At 41.5% G+C, this 16,566-nt stretch overlaps 1 protein-coding gene across 2 annotated transcripts in view; it reads left to right on the plus strand.

Annotated features, from left to right (window-relative positions):
• Positions 1–985: 985 nt before the first annotated feature.
• LOC127658746 (contactin-associated protein-like 5) overlaps positions 986–16,566 on the plus strand; it is a 129,758-nt gene continuing 114,177 nt past the window's right edge. For both annotated transcript variants that reach the window (XM_052148222.1, XM_052148223.1), the window contains exon 1: positions 986–1,126. In XM_052148222.1, the coding sequence (XP_052004182.1) occupies positions 1,001–1,126 (126 nt within the window). In that variant the 5' untranslated portion in view covers positions 986–1,000. The remainder of the gene's footprint in view (positions 1,127–16,566) is intronic.

The raw sequence follows: 16,566 nt of genomic DNA on the forward strand, positions 1-16,566 counted from the left end.
CTCATCTACTCTTGTGGTGTTAAGCTGCCATCTGCAGTGCTTGAGTAATTAACCTTTCTGTCTGAGCCAGACTACTCACTCCAAACAAGTCTTGGTTGGAGGATCATGGGGGCAGAAAATAATCTTTATGACACACATCTCTTCAGCTGATTCAATGTAAATGCTGTACATGTTAAGTGATGTCAAGTATGTCTTTTTGGCTTGTTTAGGTGTTGAATCTGTCTACTGAACGACAGCAGATAACCACATGGATGCAACTAGTCTGAGAGCCTAAACTGAACTAGATTTTTCTTTCATATACAGTGGTTTCCAAAATTCTGAGATCACTAGTTAAAAGATAGTTTGAATTTATGCATTGCATATTATATTATCATTATAATATTTGAGTGAAAAATGTAATAAAAAAATGTACATCAATTTCAGAATTTCTAAGTATATAGTATGTCCTCCTTTTGCTATAATTACATCATGCACTTGAGCTGGCATAGATTCCATGATCCATGTTATTCCATTGTGATTTGAGAATGTTTTCAAAAAAGTATTTGGTGTGCTAAAATTGAACCATGGAAATCTGAGCTTTTGTATAAAATAGTTAACATGGTCAATGTCACAAATTTGCTTACATACGTTTAGTGGCCTATATATAGTGCAGAACCTTGTGTATTTTTTATTCATTTTATGTCATATGGTAAATCCCAACCCTCTCTGCTTATTTACAGGTTTAAATTAGATTTAAATCCCAGATTTCCAATGTGGACTCAGACTTTCGGACCGTACTATAATTAATTGAATGAATACCAAATTTCTCTCCCTCATTTCTTGGTTTTGAGCAAGCACACCAAATGAGCCTGATCACAGAATAGCTTCACTCAAAATACAATAAGTTCTCAGAGTTTGATAGACATTCATAGAAGTCTTTTTGCATTCTCTAGGAGGAGGTGGGTGGAGTCCAGAGTCAACAGACAGGTTGCCCTGGCTCCAAGTTGACCTACAGGACCGAATGGAAGTGACAGCAGTGGCGACACAAGGTCGTCACGGGAGCACAGATTGGGTCAGTGCCTACATGATCCTTTACAGTGACGCAGGATGTGTGTGGAAGCAATACATGTTGGAGGGCAGTGTTGGGGTAAGTGTGTATTTTATGGCACTTTTCCACTGCATGTTACAGTTTGACTCGACTCAACTCTACTCGCTTTTCTCACCTTGCATTTCCACTGCAGTTTAGTGTCTCCTCAGCGTGGGTGGGATTATAGGCTGATCGTCATAGTTGCGCCACCTCTACTGCTGTGGCGTTAACTTAAACGCAACATAAACTGACCATAACAATAACACAACCGCTAGCTGTTAGCTACTAGCTATTGTGCTGCATAAAGCAGTTGTTGCATGGTGATTTTACACAAGTGTAACTGTTAAATTGGCCTGGTTGTTTTAGAAGCAAGCTTCCAGTAGCTTGTCTACTAAATAAAGTGAAGCTTTTAAGCAGAGTATAGAATTAACGTAACAAAACGCACTCTCCTCCATCATGGCTGAGTCCAGGGCACTCTCCCTCCCATTGCTCGAACCACTTCCACTTTTCCTTGGTGGTTATGTAATCACTTAAAAAAAAAATAGTTTTTCCTACATTGTTGGTAGGTCCGATGGATGAAAAAATAGATCAAATTATTCAATTACTTGAGTTGAAATCACTTTATTATATGAGAAGGCAGAGTGATACAAGCAATGTGAAACTAACACTGCTAAAGTATGTGAGAAAGTGGTTGCCTGGGACAGTGGTCAGATATGCAGTTTAGCGGTCGTATGATTATATTCCAGATAATCTCTTTTTGCAGTTTAACATTTTCTGTCAATTACACATTACCTGTGCTGTAGCAGAATATGAGCATCTTCCTTTGAACAAATACAGTGAAGCTTATTTTTCAGAGCTGGAGCTGAAGTTCTGATCACATTAACTGAACTCTGAATTTAGCTACAAACGTATGAAATGCTACTAGCAATTTCTGAGGTCCCCGAAATAGAACATTCTAATCATGCTGAAGCTTCCACAAGCTCTCAATAATCACAGGTGTTTGAAGAGAGCTTGATCCTGAGCCACCAACGCTTCAATTGTCTTTATCCTCAGGCTGATCCTCCATGGTTATTATATCTATAAATGATGGAAGATTCATTGTCTCATATTGCTGCTTTGTAATTACATTTAAACTATGAGGCCGCTGCTTTATTAAAGATATAATGACATTTCAAAGTATATTTAATAAAAGGAGAAGATTATAGTGGAGTGAGATATCATTTGTTTCTAATGTGTTGGAAATGTAGAATAAAGTTGATCAGAAGTTTAAAAGTAACAGGCTAATGTTCTACCAGCTCTTTTCTTTGATACTCAATAGGCCCAATATAAGCTCTAAATATTTTACATTATATAAGAAATGACCCAGATTCTCATGCCCTGTATTGAATCTGGCAACATTTCAGAATAATCTCATGCTGTTGTGCTGACAGTGTGATGTGCTGTCAACATTGGCACAATTACCAGGGAGGAGACAGAGGGGATATGCCCCTATGGATGGATGGACGGATATATCAGAAAGACTTGGAACAGCATAGCATAAAGGGAATGACAATTTATTGATGTACAATAAAAATAATAAAGTAAATTCCTTTGGTGTAAGCTCCTGTCTGATGGTCTGGTGAAAAATGTAGCAAACCGCCAAATCCAACCAAGAAAGATGGCAGAGGCGAGGAGCCTACCCCCATCAGGCGTAGACTTCTGGTGGTGGTGGGAAGGAGGTGGTTGCCACATCGGCACCTGAAGGCAGCAGAGTGGTTGGCTGCTGACAGATATTTAAAGCGAGAGATTGATTCGTTAAAGGAAATTATCCATGAAACAATGACATGTACAGTGCGAGTCTTCCTGACAGAACTACCGCTTATGCTTCCATTTCTATCAGAAAGACTCAGAACAGCATAGCATAAAGGGAATGACAATAAAAATATTGACAATATACAATATAAAGTATTGTCCTTGGACCGGTGAAAAATTGAGCAAACAGTCAAATTCTGTCAGGGAAGATGGCAGGGGAGAGGAGCCTACCCCAGAAATTACTTTTAATACTAGGACCCCCCAAAAGAAAGAAAATAAGTAATACCGACCAGGTCTTCATGCTGGCAGGGAACAATCTGTAAAAGAGAAATTGGAAACATATATAATTTAGTTTTAATATAGTTTTTTTAAATGTGAAACTCTAAAGTGAGAGCTTATAGTATTCAGTGAAGGATATGGCATGCTGTTATTTCTCATCATTTGTTGTTTTGTGTTTGATGCATTTGAGCCCTGAATTGGGCAAGCTTTTAGTTGTGCAATACCTTTGATTGAAGTAACTAAAGCTTATGATATTTATGAGCCCTTAAGTGGGTGAACATTTGGTTGTGCAATACCCTTGAAAAGAATAACCAATGTTTTGATGAAAATTAGCCCTGAAGTGGGCAAGGTGTTTTGGAAAGGATAACCAATGCTGATGACACATGAAGGGAAGGGGGAAATTTGTTGTGCAATACACTTGAAGAGTAACCAATGCTGTATTTGAGCCCTAAATTGGATGAGCAGTTGGTCATGCAATACCCTTGAAAAGGATAACTAAAGCTTATGACACATGAAAGGAAGGGGGCATTGGTTGTGCAATACCCTTAAAAAGAGTAACCAGTGCTTGTGATGCCTTTGAACCCTGAAATGGGAGAGTATTTGGGCGTACAATATTCTTGAAAAAAATAACCAAAGCTTGTAATGTACAGTGCCTTGCGAAAGTATTCGGCCCCCTTGAACTTTTCGACCTTTTGCAACATTTCAGGCTTCAAACATAAAGATATAAAACTGTAATTTTTTGTGAAGAATCAACAACAAGTGGGACACAATCATGAAGTGGAACTAAATTTATTGGATATTTCAAACTTTTTTAACAAATAAAAAACTGAAAAATTGGGCGTACAAAATTATTCAGCCCCTTTACTTTCAGTGCAGCAAACTCTCTCCAGAAGTTCAGTGAGGATCTCTAAATGATCCAATGTTGACCTAAATGACTAATGATGATAAATAGAATCCACCTGTGTGTAATCAAGTCTCCGTATAAATGCACCTGCTCTGTGATAGTCTCAGAGGTCCGTTTAAAGCACAGAGAGCATCATGAAGAACAAGGAACACACCAGGCAGGTCCGAGATACTGTTGTGGAGAAGTTTAAAGCCGGATTTGGATACAGATAGATTTCCCAAGCTTTAAACATCCCAATGAGCACTGTGCAAGCGATAATATTGAAATGGAAGGAGTATCAGACCACTGCAAATCTACCAAGACCCGGCCGTCCCTCTAAACTTTCAGCTCATACAAGGAGAAGACTGATCAGAGATGCAGCCAAGAGGCCCATGATCACTCTGGATGAACTGCAGAGATCTACAGCTGAGGTGGGAGACTCTGTCCATAGGACAACAATCAGTCGTATACTGCACAAATCTGGCCTTTATGGAAGAGTGGCAAGAAGAAAGCCATTTCTTAAAGATATCCATAAAAAGTGTCATTTAAAGTTTGCCACAAGCCACCTGGGAGACACACCAAACATGTGGAAGAAGGTGCTCTGGTCAGATGAAACCAAAATCGAACATTTCAACAATGCAAAACGTTATGTTTGGTGTAAAAGCAACACAGCTCATCACCCTGAACACACCATCCCCACTGTCAAACATGGTGGTGGCAGCATCATGGTTTGGGCCTGCTTTTCTTCAGCAGGGACAGGGAAGATGGTTAAAATTGATGGGAAGATGGATGGAGCCAAATACAGGACCATTCTGGAAGAAAACCTGATGGAGTCTGCAAAAGACCTGAGACTGGGAAGGAGATTTGTCTTCCAACAAGACAATGATCCAAAACATAAAGCAAAATCTACAATGGAATGGTTCACAAATAAACATATCCAGGTGTTAGAATGGCCAAGTCAAAGTCCAGACCTGAATCCAATCGAGAATCTGTGGAAAGAACTAAAAACTGCTGTTCACAAACGCTCTCCATCCAACCTCACTGAGCTCGAGCTGTTTTGCAAGGAGGAATGGGCAAAAATTTCAGTCTCTCGATGTGCAAAACTGATAGAGACATACCCCAAGCGACTTACAGCTGTAATCGCAGCAAAAGGTGGCGCTACAAAGTATTAACTTAAGGGGGCTGAATAATTTTGCACGCCCAATTTTTCAGTTTTTATTTGTTAAAAAAGTTTGAAATATCCAATAAATTTTGTTCCACTTCATAATTGTGTCCCACTTGTTGTTGATTCTTCACAAAAAATTACAGTTTTATATCTTTATGTTTGAAGCCTGAAATGTGGCAAAAGGTCGAAAAGTTCAAGGGGCCGAATACTTTCGCAAGGCACTGTATTTGAGGGAGGGGAGCATTGTTGTACAATACCCTTGAAAAGGATAACAATGCTTGCAGGAGTATGAGGGAGGGAAGCATTGTTTACATAATACCCTTGAAAAGGATAACAATGCTTGCAGGAGTATGAGGGAGGGGAGCATTGTTTACATAATACCCTTGAAAAGGATAACAATGCTTGCAGGAGTATAAGGGAGTGGAGCATAGATTGTGCAATACCCTTGAAGGATAAATTAAGATTGTGAGAGTAGGGAGTGCAGAGAATTTGTGCAATTATAGATTTTTTTGTTGACAATTACATTATTCTACCACCACCATAAGTGTAGTACAAATTGAAACTTTGATGAGTACCTTAATGTGAGCAGTGCTTGGTTGATTGAATGAAGGTTGGGATGTATGTATGTCTTGTATGATGAAGAAGCCCACGATACCTGAGTCTTGATGGAAGACTCAGGAAGTCCTTTTATAGCAGCTGCTGGGGCGGCTCCTATTCTGAAGGAATGGCTAGAATACAAATGAGGGGAGGGACCACAACATAGAAACATATTGGAAAGATGAGATGTGAACCAATGGCGAGTCGTGGGGTCCCCTGAAGAATTATTAAATAGGGGGAGGCAGCTGAAGTGTGAGGCTTTAGACTTTAGAACATTTTTCATAGAAGTGTATGGGCAAAAGGAAATATTGGGAATTTTAGATATTGCAATGGTGCAACCCTGATCTTAACTATCTATTTTAGAATGTTTGAGAAATAAAAAAATATTTTGGAAGAGAATATCAGAAAAGAAATAGTTAAACTAGAGAATATGATGTGAATTACCCACACCTCTAAAAGCCATAGAATGACATGAAGGAAACTTTCTTCTTAAAGAACGTTATTGGATTTAGAAAAACAAACTGCTCTGAGAGTGGAACTTAAGAGGTATAGAATGTCTAAAAAGATAGGAAGCCATTTTTAGGAATGGTAGGGAAGGATTTTCTGATACCTTGTGACAAGGCAGGCAAGGAATTTGGATCTAAATGCAGCTTTTATAAACTGAAAAAATAAACAAGTTTAATCCCAAAAAATTAAACGCAAGACACAGTGAACCTGGCACCGAGCACAAACAAAAAAAACCTTCATACATACAAGAACTGACACAGAAAACAGGGAAACCAAGGGCTTAAATACACAAGGGAACAAACAAGGGAACGAGGAACACCTGGGGAAACAATAAGGGAATGAGAAATAATCAGGGAGAACCAAACAAGGAATAAGACTACAAAGGACTACAAAACTAACAGGAACTAAACAAGAATTTCAACATAAAAGTACAAAAACAAAAGACAACAGTGAATATGACATACCTAGAATTAGCCGGATGGATGAAAAGGAAAAAAGACTAGGGAATTCGGGTAAATGACATGAAACTGCGTGAAACTGTATGCCCGCCAAAATTGTATTAATGGATGAAGGTTTCAATAATCGGACATTAAAACAAAAAGCAATAAATGCACAGACAGTATACACTAAGACTGAAATAATTAGGTCTTAGCAGAGTTGCAAAATGAAGAATATTGAAATCAAGCAAAATTGTATGCCTTGAGCATAGAGGGGAAATACCATGACTTAAAAAGTGTAAAAGGGATGGGCTTAATCGAGCATAAGGTCCTCTAATGGAGGACACAGTACTCAAAGATTGCTGGCTTATGGTTAGATGTGAAAAATTCCTGAAAACGAAAGTGAGACAAAGAGTCAGCAATGGAATCATGAAAACCAGGGATGTGTTGTGCTTTGAGTAAGAAATTACTTAAATGTTTTAATGTTATATTATATGTCAATTAATGCTCTGCCAAGTCAGGCATCTCAATACAGACATGATCATGCTGCAAGAAGATAGACCTTTGTTGATTATTGTTGCAATAAACGACAACGCATTTGTGTGACCATCAAGAGCCCCATAGGATGCTGGCTACCATGATGGGGTAAATTTCAAAAAGAGCAGATGAAAAGGAATCACTAACTAGCGCTTGAACCACAGCCCATCAAAGTAGCCCCTGAAACCGTTGGAGGAAGCTGCCTCAGTAAATTCCATTTTGGATTCAGGAATTCCATTATAGAAAAAGAGATACATGGTCCAAAATGTAAGGGTAGATCGACAGCCTTCGTTTAGAAGGTGAGAAGGTGGAATATGAATAAATGGCCCTGAAGTATAATACACATTGCAATTTTGTTTCCTAAAAGAGAATTGTGAATGATGAAATCACAAATAGTTATAATTCGATCCAGTTTATCTAGAGGTAAAGAAGTCTGCATTCTTTTGGTATCAAGTGTGATCCCTAGAAATTCCAGGGAAGGCAACTAGGGTTGGGTGATATGGATAAAAAATCATATCACTATATTTTTAGGTTGAATGGCAATACACAATATATATATATATATATCTTTTTTTTCCACGAAGTGGGCAAATGTTCAGTTATAAGTCAAAGCCACTAGTGAGATGGTAAATGCTTTGTTAGTGAGATGGTAAAAGACTTTTTGGGCTGCAAAGGCTTCACTACCGGGGTTGCAGCAGCAGCACAAAGTTTAACACAATCTTCGTACTGCAGTTTATTTTTGCTCTCTAAAAGATCCCACAATGCACTGTAAAAAGCAGGGAGAATCGTTGCTCACTGTAACAAGACCTTTGGGTTCTGGGCAAAGGAGGAGTCAGGAGACAGAGAACAGTCAAGGTGAGTGTTTTATTACTCTTTCACAGTCTTTACTTATACTCAAACAAAAGGGCTCTTTGTGGCAAAACAAACACACACACACAGCTTCAGGTGGAGGCGATGGTCTCTCTCTCCACTCTGACGCTTTTCAGGTCTACCTCCGCCATCACTATAATGAGAGACATGTATTAGACATAATTAAGGCACAGGTGATGAGACTTACTGCTCTCTCTCTCTCCCACAGACTGACACATGATCACACCACCCATGCCACACTCACTATTTTCCCTTACTGGAAACGTCCTTGTGTCTTTAGTCCAAGCATTATATTCTCTTCAAAAGAGATGTTGTTGTTATGTCTTTCATTCATAATTACCATGAAAGTGAAACAATCTTTTAAATATTTAAGTTGTTTAAAGAAGGTTTCAAATACACTCCTTTATATTTTTATTTCTTTATGCCATTTATCTGTTATAATATATCTTTTTCACAGACTGTGATGATGCGTTTCCATCTTATTTATCAGCGTAAATCTCACCATATTTTTATATTAAACATTTTATTCACGATATACCGATTCACGACTTAGGGAGCTAGGGAGCTGATTGAGACACAGGGTGAGCTTTCTTGTCTCCCTCCATGTTGCAGGAGAACTTGTGAGCGAGTGGGGCCGGGTTTGCGCACATACGCAGAGGGAGAGTGGGTGCGGGGTTGCGCAGAGGGTGTGAGACAGGAGAGATCCAAACACTGGCAAGAAACGGGTTATGTAACGCAATATCAAACTATATCGATATAAATGGTATTGTCTCATCCTATATCTTGTTTGAAAATATATCTACCAGTGGCGGGCCATGCATTTACAGTCTAAGCCTTCAGTGTGATTCATGCCATTAAGAAAACACAGTTTCACAATGAATAAGACACCCTATGGCTTTGGGCGTCATGCATTATGTCGCAGCTAACTAGTTGTGGCAGGGTAATTGGTAACTCCACCTCCCCTACCTGATGATTAATCAGTCAGCCAGCATTGTTTGTTCTCCCCAATGGCTTATTTGTGTTTGGGAGAGAGTATAAATAGATTGCGTTCTTCCACCAGGAATTGTTATTGAGTAACTTTTTCTTGGCTGTTGGCACGTCATTGTCAAAGAGTGGGATTTGATCGCTGCCATCCACAGGTAGGAAGGTCATTTTTATTCTGCACTAATGCACTCACTCTCCCCTTCCTGGGAGGTAGGTTTATATAAGACAAATGGTATGTTTGTTTAGCATTCATAGTACGTATTTATGACCTGTTCGGCATTGATCTGTGTTCCTCACACTCCTAGTATATAGCCCTTCTCATACGATTGTTCTGAAATTAATATTTATTTTAATCGTAAATGTTTGTTTTAGGCGACCTGAGTGCATTCATTCTTGAGGGTTCCATTGCCGGGGTTGCGGGGAACTCGCTGTCTTCAAGACGCTGCTGTTTTGCTTTATTCTTCTGTTTTGTTTGTTTTTTGTTTTGCTTTAGTGTTTTGTCAATTTGGGTAAATTTAGAACACTTCCTGACTGCAAATGGAGCTGCCGCTCGTCATCTAAGACCAGTGTTTCTCTGTACACGTAATGATTTCAGATATTGCAGCCAGTGTGTGAACTAAACGCCAGCTTTGTGATCCGCTTCTGACTCGCTGGAAGTCACTTTCCTGTTTGGCTCCTGAGCTAAGCTGCTGTTACAGCCAATGTGGTTTGAATTAGTGTTTGAGTGCCTTTTGTATGTCCATAATGCTCATTGAGTAATGCTGCATTCTGTATTTTTGTTTAAATTATTATTTTCTTTAGGATTTATTTGTAGTTAATTGTGTGGGGAACTTTATTCATTTTGTGTCTGTGTTTTCATTTATTTAAAGGAGCCGAGGCCTGGAGAGCAGGGGGTTGGAACGCTGGTCCCTGGGTGGCGTAGTTGTTAGTTTAGCCTTGGAGTGTGAATAACTTGTATACTTCTCTGACACATAGTGATACCAATTGGCATTTAAAAAATACGTCCACACATGAAAGCTAGAACTTGAAATGACACTTAATGCTCAAGCAAGCCTAAGTTTAATTGCACTGTTCCCCTTCTGTCACTCACTTGACGTTGTGTCAATTGTAGTGACACAAGGGGTCTCTTCTGAGAGCCTCGCATACCTCTGAACTTGAGAAAAGGCCAATGTCAAGTTGGCAGACAGAATTTGCATTCCCCGCCCCCGGACAAACGGGTATAAAGGGGAGCGGGCAAGTGAATGTCAGACAGATTATTTCTTCTTAGCCAAGCGGTTGTGCAACAGCAAAGCTGTGTTCACCACTGTTCCACTCACCTCTACTGGCAATAAGCACTGCTGTTGGATCTAAGGCGCATTCCAGCGGCTTTCTCCTCTCTGCACGCTGTGCAGTCCACGCCCCTGGACGCTTCGACAGCACTTTCATTGCCTGAAAAAGTGTTTCTCCTCCTAAAAGAGTTTATTTCCTCTAAAAGAGTTTGAGTTTCCACTCATAAAAGAGCAATACACAGCAGGCGTTAAACGTTCTTTTCAGGGTTCTTTTTCAAGATGCCCTTCCACCTCTGTGTAGTTCCTAGATGCGGTTGATTTCTCTCCTCTTCTGACAGTCATAAAAGCTGCCTCATTTGCCTGGGCTGCGAACACATACAGGCATCATTTTATGAATGGTTCGTGTTCTCGGTGCGAGAACATAGCCATGGCAACATTGCGGTCAAAGCTTTCTTTTCTCATGAGAGAAAGCCACTTCAGCCGCCCCCTGCATCATTCCTTCTTCCTACGGGACTGAGGACAACCCAACTGGCCCTATTCGGGGATGACGACGGGCTCGGTTTCGCCAGGTAAAACCCCACGAACCTCCTGCCCGCCACGGTAGCGTACATAAATTGCCAAGGTGGCATACGCTCCCGTCAAGTCACAACTCGCCCACCATCTCCTCCTCCCGCCCCTGGACAGGACGCGGAAGACCTAAGCGGTCTACCACCTACAGTCGTAGACACGATCAACCAAGCCAGAGTTCCCCCAGGCAGCTTTTGACCCTCAAGTGGCATCTGTTCGCAAATTGGTGCTCTTCCAGATCTGAAGACCTGCAGAGATGCGCAGTTTGGTCAGGGCTTTCATTCCTGCAGGAGATGTTGGAGGGGAGGCTGTCCCCCTCCACCTTGAAGGTGCATGTTACTGCTATCGCAACCCACCATAACGCATTGGACGACAAGTACCTTGGTAAGCACAACTTTATTATCAGGTTCCTTAAGAGGTGCCCGGAGGTTGAACCCTTCCCGGCCAAGCCTGTTCCCCTCCCGGGATCTCTCAGTGGTCCTCTCAGGCCTTCAGAGACCCCCCTTCGAGCCACTTGATTCAGTCGAGCGCAAAGCCCTCTCCTTGAAGATTGCCCTCCTAATTGTACTCGCTTCCATCAAGAGGGTTGGGGACCTGCAAGCATTCTCTGTCAGCGACACTTGCCTGGAGTTCGGTCCAGCAGATTCTCATGTCATCCTAAGACCGGGACAGGGCTACATGCCCTAGGTTCCTACGTTCCCTTCAGAGTTTAGGTCATGAACCTGCAAGCGAAGCTACCACGGGAGGAGGCAGACCCAGCCTCTTCATTGCTGTGTCCGGTACGTGCTTTGCGTATCCATGTGGAGTGCACGCTGGGCTCTAGATGCTCTGAGCAGCTCTTTGTCTGCTTTGGCAGACAGCGTAAAGGGAACGCCGTCTCCAAACAGAGGTTAGCTCATCCCCTAGCCTATCACACCCTGGCAGACTAGTAGACATCTGCAAAGCAGCGAGCTGGGTAACACCCAACCCCTTTGCTAGATTCTATAACCTCAGGGTTGAGTCGGTCTCATCTCGTGTTTTGTCAGGTCTGAGCCGGCTGACTGTGTGTTCCGCTTGCACCTTGCGCCCTTCACCAAGTTGATCCAGTGCGTCTTATTTCCCAGGTTAGCCACTAATCTCTCGCTTCCTGGATGCTCTTCCTCCCTAGCCCTCTGGTCGGCGAATTCAGCGGAGGAATTCGCCGCCAGACCCACCACGAGTCAAGTGCTCCGTGTTGGGCTTGGACTTCACAGGCATAGTTCTCGCTTCAGGCAACTCCCTGTGATGTATTTTCCACGATACGGTCCACCTGCTGGCAGGACCCGCGTCTCCTTTGGGAAGTGCTCAGTGCCCCCGGTCGCCATGTCTGTAGCAAATCCTCCCTTGTCAGCCAGGATCTACCACCACACCATGTCCACAGGTGGCTTGACAACCCCCATGTGTATTAGCCACAATTTACCTCCCCGCAGTCTGAGCAGGTTTTGATCTCCACAGGGCCTTTTCCCCATGATTTAACGGATGTGTGAAAGAGTGTAGCGTTTGAGCTATACTATAAATGCACTTAGGTGCTGATTACTATCAGTTTGCAACCACCAAAGAATGTCCGGTTAGAACTAATTATTTATGTCCGATTGAAGAGGAGATATATCAATGCACCACTCACAGACCACTCTTGGTAGAAAAATGAACCTTCTTTATTCTTCACACGTTGATGTTTATATGTACAGATTCAGTGGAGTAGTTTCAAGGTATGTAGATATGTGTGTTTTATTTGATGCATGCACACATGATACCAATTAACAGCATTAGCAAAGAACATCTTTGATGAACTGGGATTATCCACAGTATCAAGAGCAATGGCACATGAGGTACAACAGAATTGCAGCATAACTACTGGGTCCTTAGCATATAATGGGTCCTAGTTATAGGTAAGCAACTGACTGCCTAATAAGGATGTTATACAGTTACATTGCCACTAGATGGTAGTACGAACATATTCAACTGGCCCTCATTCTAATACAGGTTGCGTCTATAGCGTTAAGATAGCCCCTGCCACTTTTTAACTCTATGATGAGAAACATAGAGAGAGAAAAGGCGTGGCTGGCTGGCGTGCTCCCATACAAGTCATGTCGTCTGTTCCCGTACGGGGTGCTGGGAACCTAAGAGCGGTATATGACACCTTTCATTCGGGCGTTGGGGAGGGTTACGTGCAGCCAACCCAGCTGCTTCTAGCACACAGCAGCCTGCTTGCACCTGGCTCGGCAGTCACGTAACACGGGTAGTGCATGGTGTTTTGAAGTGGGACCCCTTGTGTCACTACAATTGACACAACGTCGAGTGAGTGACAGAAGGGGAACATCATGGTTACTGTTGTAAACTCCGTTCCACAATGGAAGGAATGAGACGTTGTGTTCCCCTTGCCACGTCACTATCCCTACCACTGTAATACGCCTTAACCTTATTCTCGGCTCCTCAGTGAAAACCTGTCTGACATTCTCTCGCCCGCTCCCCTTTATACCCGTATGTCCTCAACTCGTCTCGCTGGACAAGTTGAGATTATATTGTGTTCCACCGAACACTTTAACGGATCCAAAGAAAACCGCCGAGCAATCCGCATCTTCATCCGTTTGCCTGCAGAAGTGAAGAAAGAAGGATCCCCTTTCCTCTTCATTCAAGTTGACATCGCTGATTTCTCCGACAGCCCACTGAGAATCAGCAGCCGTACCGCCCGCCGACAGAGTGAGGAAACGGCCTCCCGTCATCACCTGAGCCTCAAGGAACCGAGTCGGATTCAAACGAGGGATGAACACGTTCTACATGCGTCCTCACGTGATCCATGTAAGAGGTTAACGTCTGGGCAGAGATAGGATATTTAGGTGTGTTATTCTTGTGGATCAAGTTTATTGTTTGTACAGTTTACGGACCGCGGAGTCCACTCATTGTTGCTAATAATACTCAAGCTATAATGTAACTGTTATCGCCATTTTCCGGCTTCTCTCTGCCCACATTCGTGGCCATACTCTCTGGCCGGAAATCTCACGTGACGTAGTCTCCACGAGAGTCACGCCTGCCATTTCGTGCGCGTCACTCCTCACACACACACACACACACACACACACACATACTGTCCTCTCATGTGTTATAGGCTTATTTTGGTTACCATATCTAATCATGTCACTGTTTAATTTGTAGTTGAATGTCGGAAGTTTATTGCATTTTATTGATTATTAATTTATATTATATTTTCAATAAACTTCGTTATAATTAAAAGAGAAGTGTTTCGGTTTGTTTTGCATACACGTGTCAAAGGCTAGCAGGGGATGCTAGTGCTCGAATTCAGCCCTTCGTTGTTCAATTTTTAATCTTGATGATCTACGGACATCAATTTTCCTAAGAGAACAATCTAACATTGAGACTGTTATACTGTCTGGTTATTAGTCCCTGATTCCAGGGTGGTGCCCCGTAGACATTAATCCTAATTAATATTCTATTGATTTTGATATTTGACAATTCTCTTTGATGATAGTTTAATTTGAAGTATCAATAAGCTAGTGTTAAGTCTAATCAATGTTTAATTAATTTTAATAATTAATTATTATCTTTGATAATTAATATTCTATTAAATTTGATGATTGTTGATTTAAAGGATTAAAAATGCTAACATTGATTCTAATCAATGTTCTATTGATTTTAATAATTATCTATGATAATTATTAATTATTGCTAATAACCAAACCCACTCCTAAACTGTGAGCCCTACAAGGGGAAATCGATCAGCAGAAAATCATCCAACAAATGTAAAACAAAAGGAAGGTTGTGAACATTCAGTAAGATCCAACACAAAGCTTCTGACAAAGAATTGAATATGTGTGGACTGCTATGGCACCCGTAGTAAATCTGACTGCAAAATGGAATTAGGACTGCCGAATAATGCAGAAGAGAGGCCAATCTGAGGGGTGAATGGGCAAGATATTGAAGGTATCTTTAATATCAGCTTTGGCCAAATGAGCACCGTAGCCTGCTACTTTTATCAATTTGATAGCATGATCTACAGTGGCATAGTGAATGGAAAACTGCTCAAGGGGAATTAGAGAGATAATGCTGTGGAAAGGCCCGGACCTGGTTGCCGACATATCGAAAATGTATCTTTTCTTACCCGAGTACTTACGAGAATGGACCAATGAGGTATCTTTTACTCAAGTTCATTTTGCAACAAGTCAGAAACTACAGTAGGTTCATTTACAGCTGATTGCAATTTTTTTGAGAATAAAGATTTGGTAAGAGGAGAAAGAACTCCGACCTGAAATACTTGTGATGAGCCAGTTAAGAGGTAATCTACTAATGTGGTGTCAGGGTGGGAAGAGAGAAAGATAGAGAGAGCAGGGATATTGATTGGAGTCGAAGGGTAGAGAGTACATTTTTCGGCAAGGGCACACAGACTTCTGAAGGGGGTCTTTGTAAACATGCATTTATCTTTAAGAGAAGTGTAGGATTCAGAACCGCCGCAAACAGTCTTGAGCACATGTCAGAAGAGTGGCCATGAGATGAGATGAGAAGGAATATCCTGGTGAGTAGAAATAGGATTTGGAATAACGTCTGTAACTACAGTATCTATATGTTCTTCTGCCGAAGAGAAAGACTCTGAGTTAGACATGGTGCTGTGAATGAATGAGTTGCCATGTCGGCAATGTATACAAATGTAAACAAAAACAAAAGATACATTACTAATGATTCCATATCACCCGCTCGTAATTATATACAAAGAAACACTTACAGGAAAAGGACAAATTGCCCAAATATACCATCGCTTCACAGGAAAAGCTTACGGCATTCATATACACCTGCCAATTAGCTGGGATGCAGGGAACCGCACATTACTTAAAACATCAGCCAATCGCTAAAAAAAGCTAAACCACTGGCTCAGTACAAAGACAGCTTTAATCCACATACCTGAGGGGTGAAACAGTCATTCAAGCCAGTAATGGAACATGCTGAAGGAAATAAGCATGAAGGGCAAACATACGCACTGCAGCTACAGTCACCAACATCAAAGAAAGGGGGGAAACCGAACGAAACGCACTCCAGGCGGCAACCAACCAGCTTTTTAAATGGAGAGCCTACCTCGCTGATAGGTGATTGCAAGTGTCAATCATCCCTTACCTAATTGCTACATGGAGAGGTTGCCTCGCTAATAGGTGATTGCAAGTGTCAAACACCACTTACCTAATTCTGTTACAATTGGCTTGGGATAACTTTAGAAAACCTTTGTTAGTCAACACTACTCGCCACTACATCCACAGATGCAAGTTAAGACTTTACTATGCAAAGCAGAAGTCCTACATCAACACTGTCCAGAAGCGCTGCTGGCTTCTTCTGTCTCATCTTAGTTGGAAAGTAGAACAGTGGAACTCTATTTTTTGGTCTGAAGAGTCCACATTTCAAAAAGGTTTTGAAAAATAAAGCTGTTATCCAGGCCAAAGAGGAAAAGGGCTATCCAAGCTGTTATTAGCATCAAGTTCAAAAGCCAGTATCTGTATGGGCCAGGGGGTTATCAGTGCCCATGGCATGGGTAACTCGAACATCTGTGAGAACACTATGAATGCAGACAGATATGTAAACAATGTGGAGCAAGATAT

Source organism: Xyrauchen texanus, chromosome 18 (assembly GCF_025860055.1).
Source record: "Xyrauchen texanus isolate HMW12.3.18 chromosome 18, RBS_HiC_50CHRs, whole genome shotgun sequence".
NCBI classification, from domain to species: domain Eukaryota; kingdom Metazoa; phylum Chordata; class Actinopteri; order Cypriniformes; family Catostomidae; genus Xyrauchen; species Xyrauchen texanus.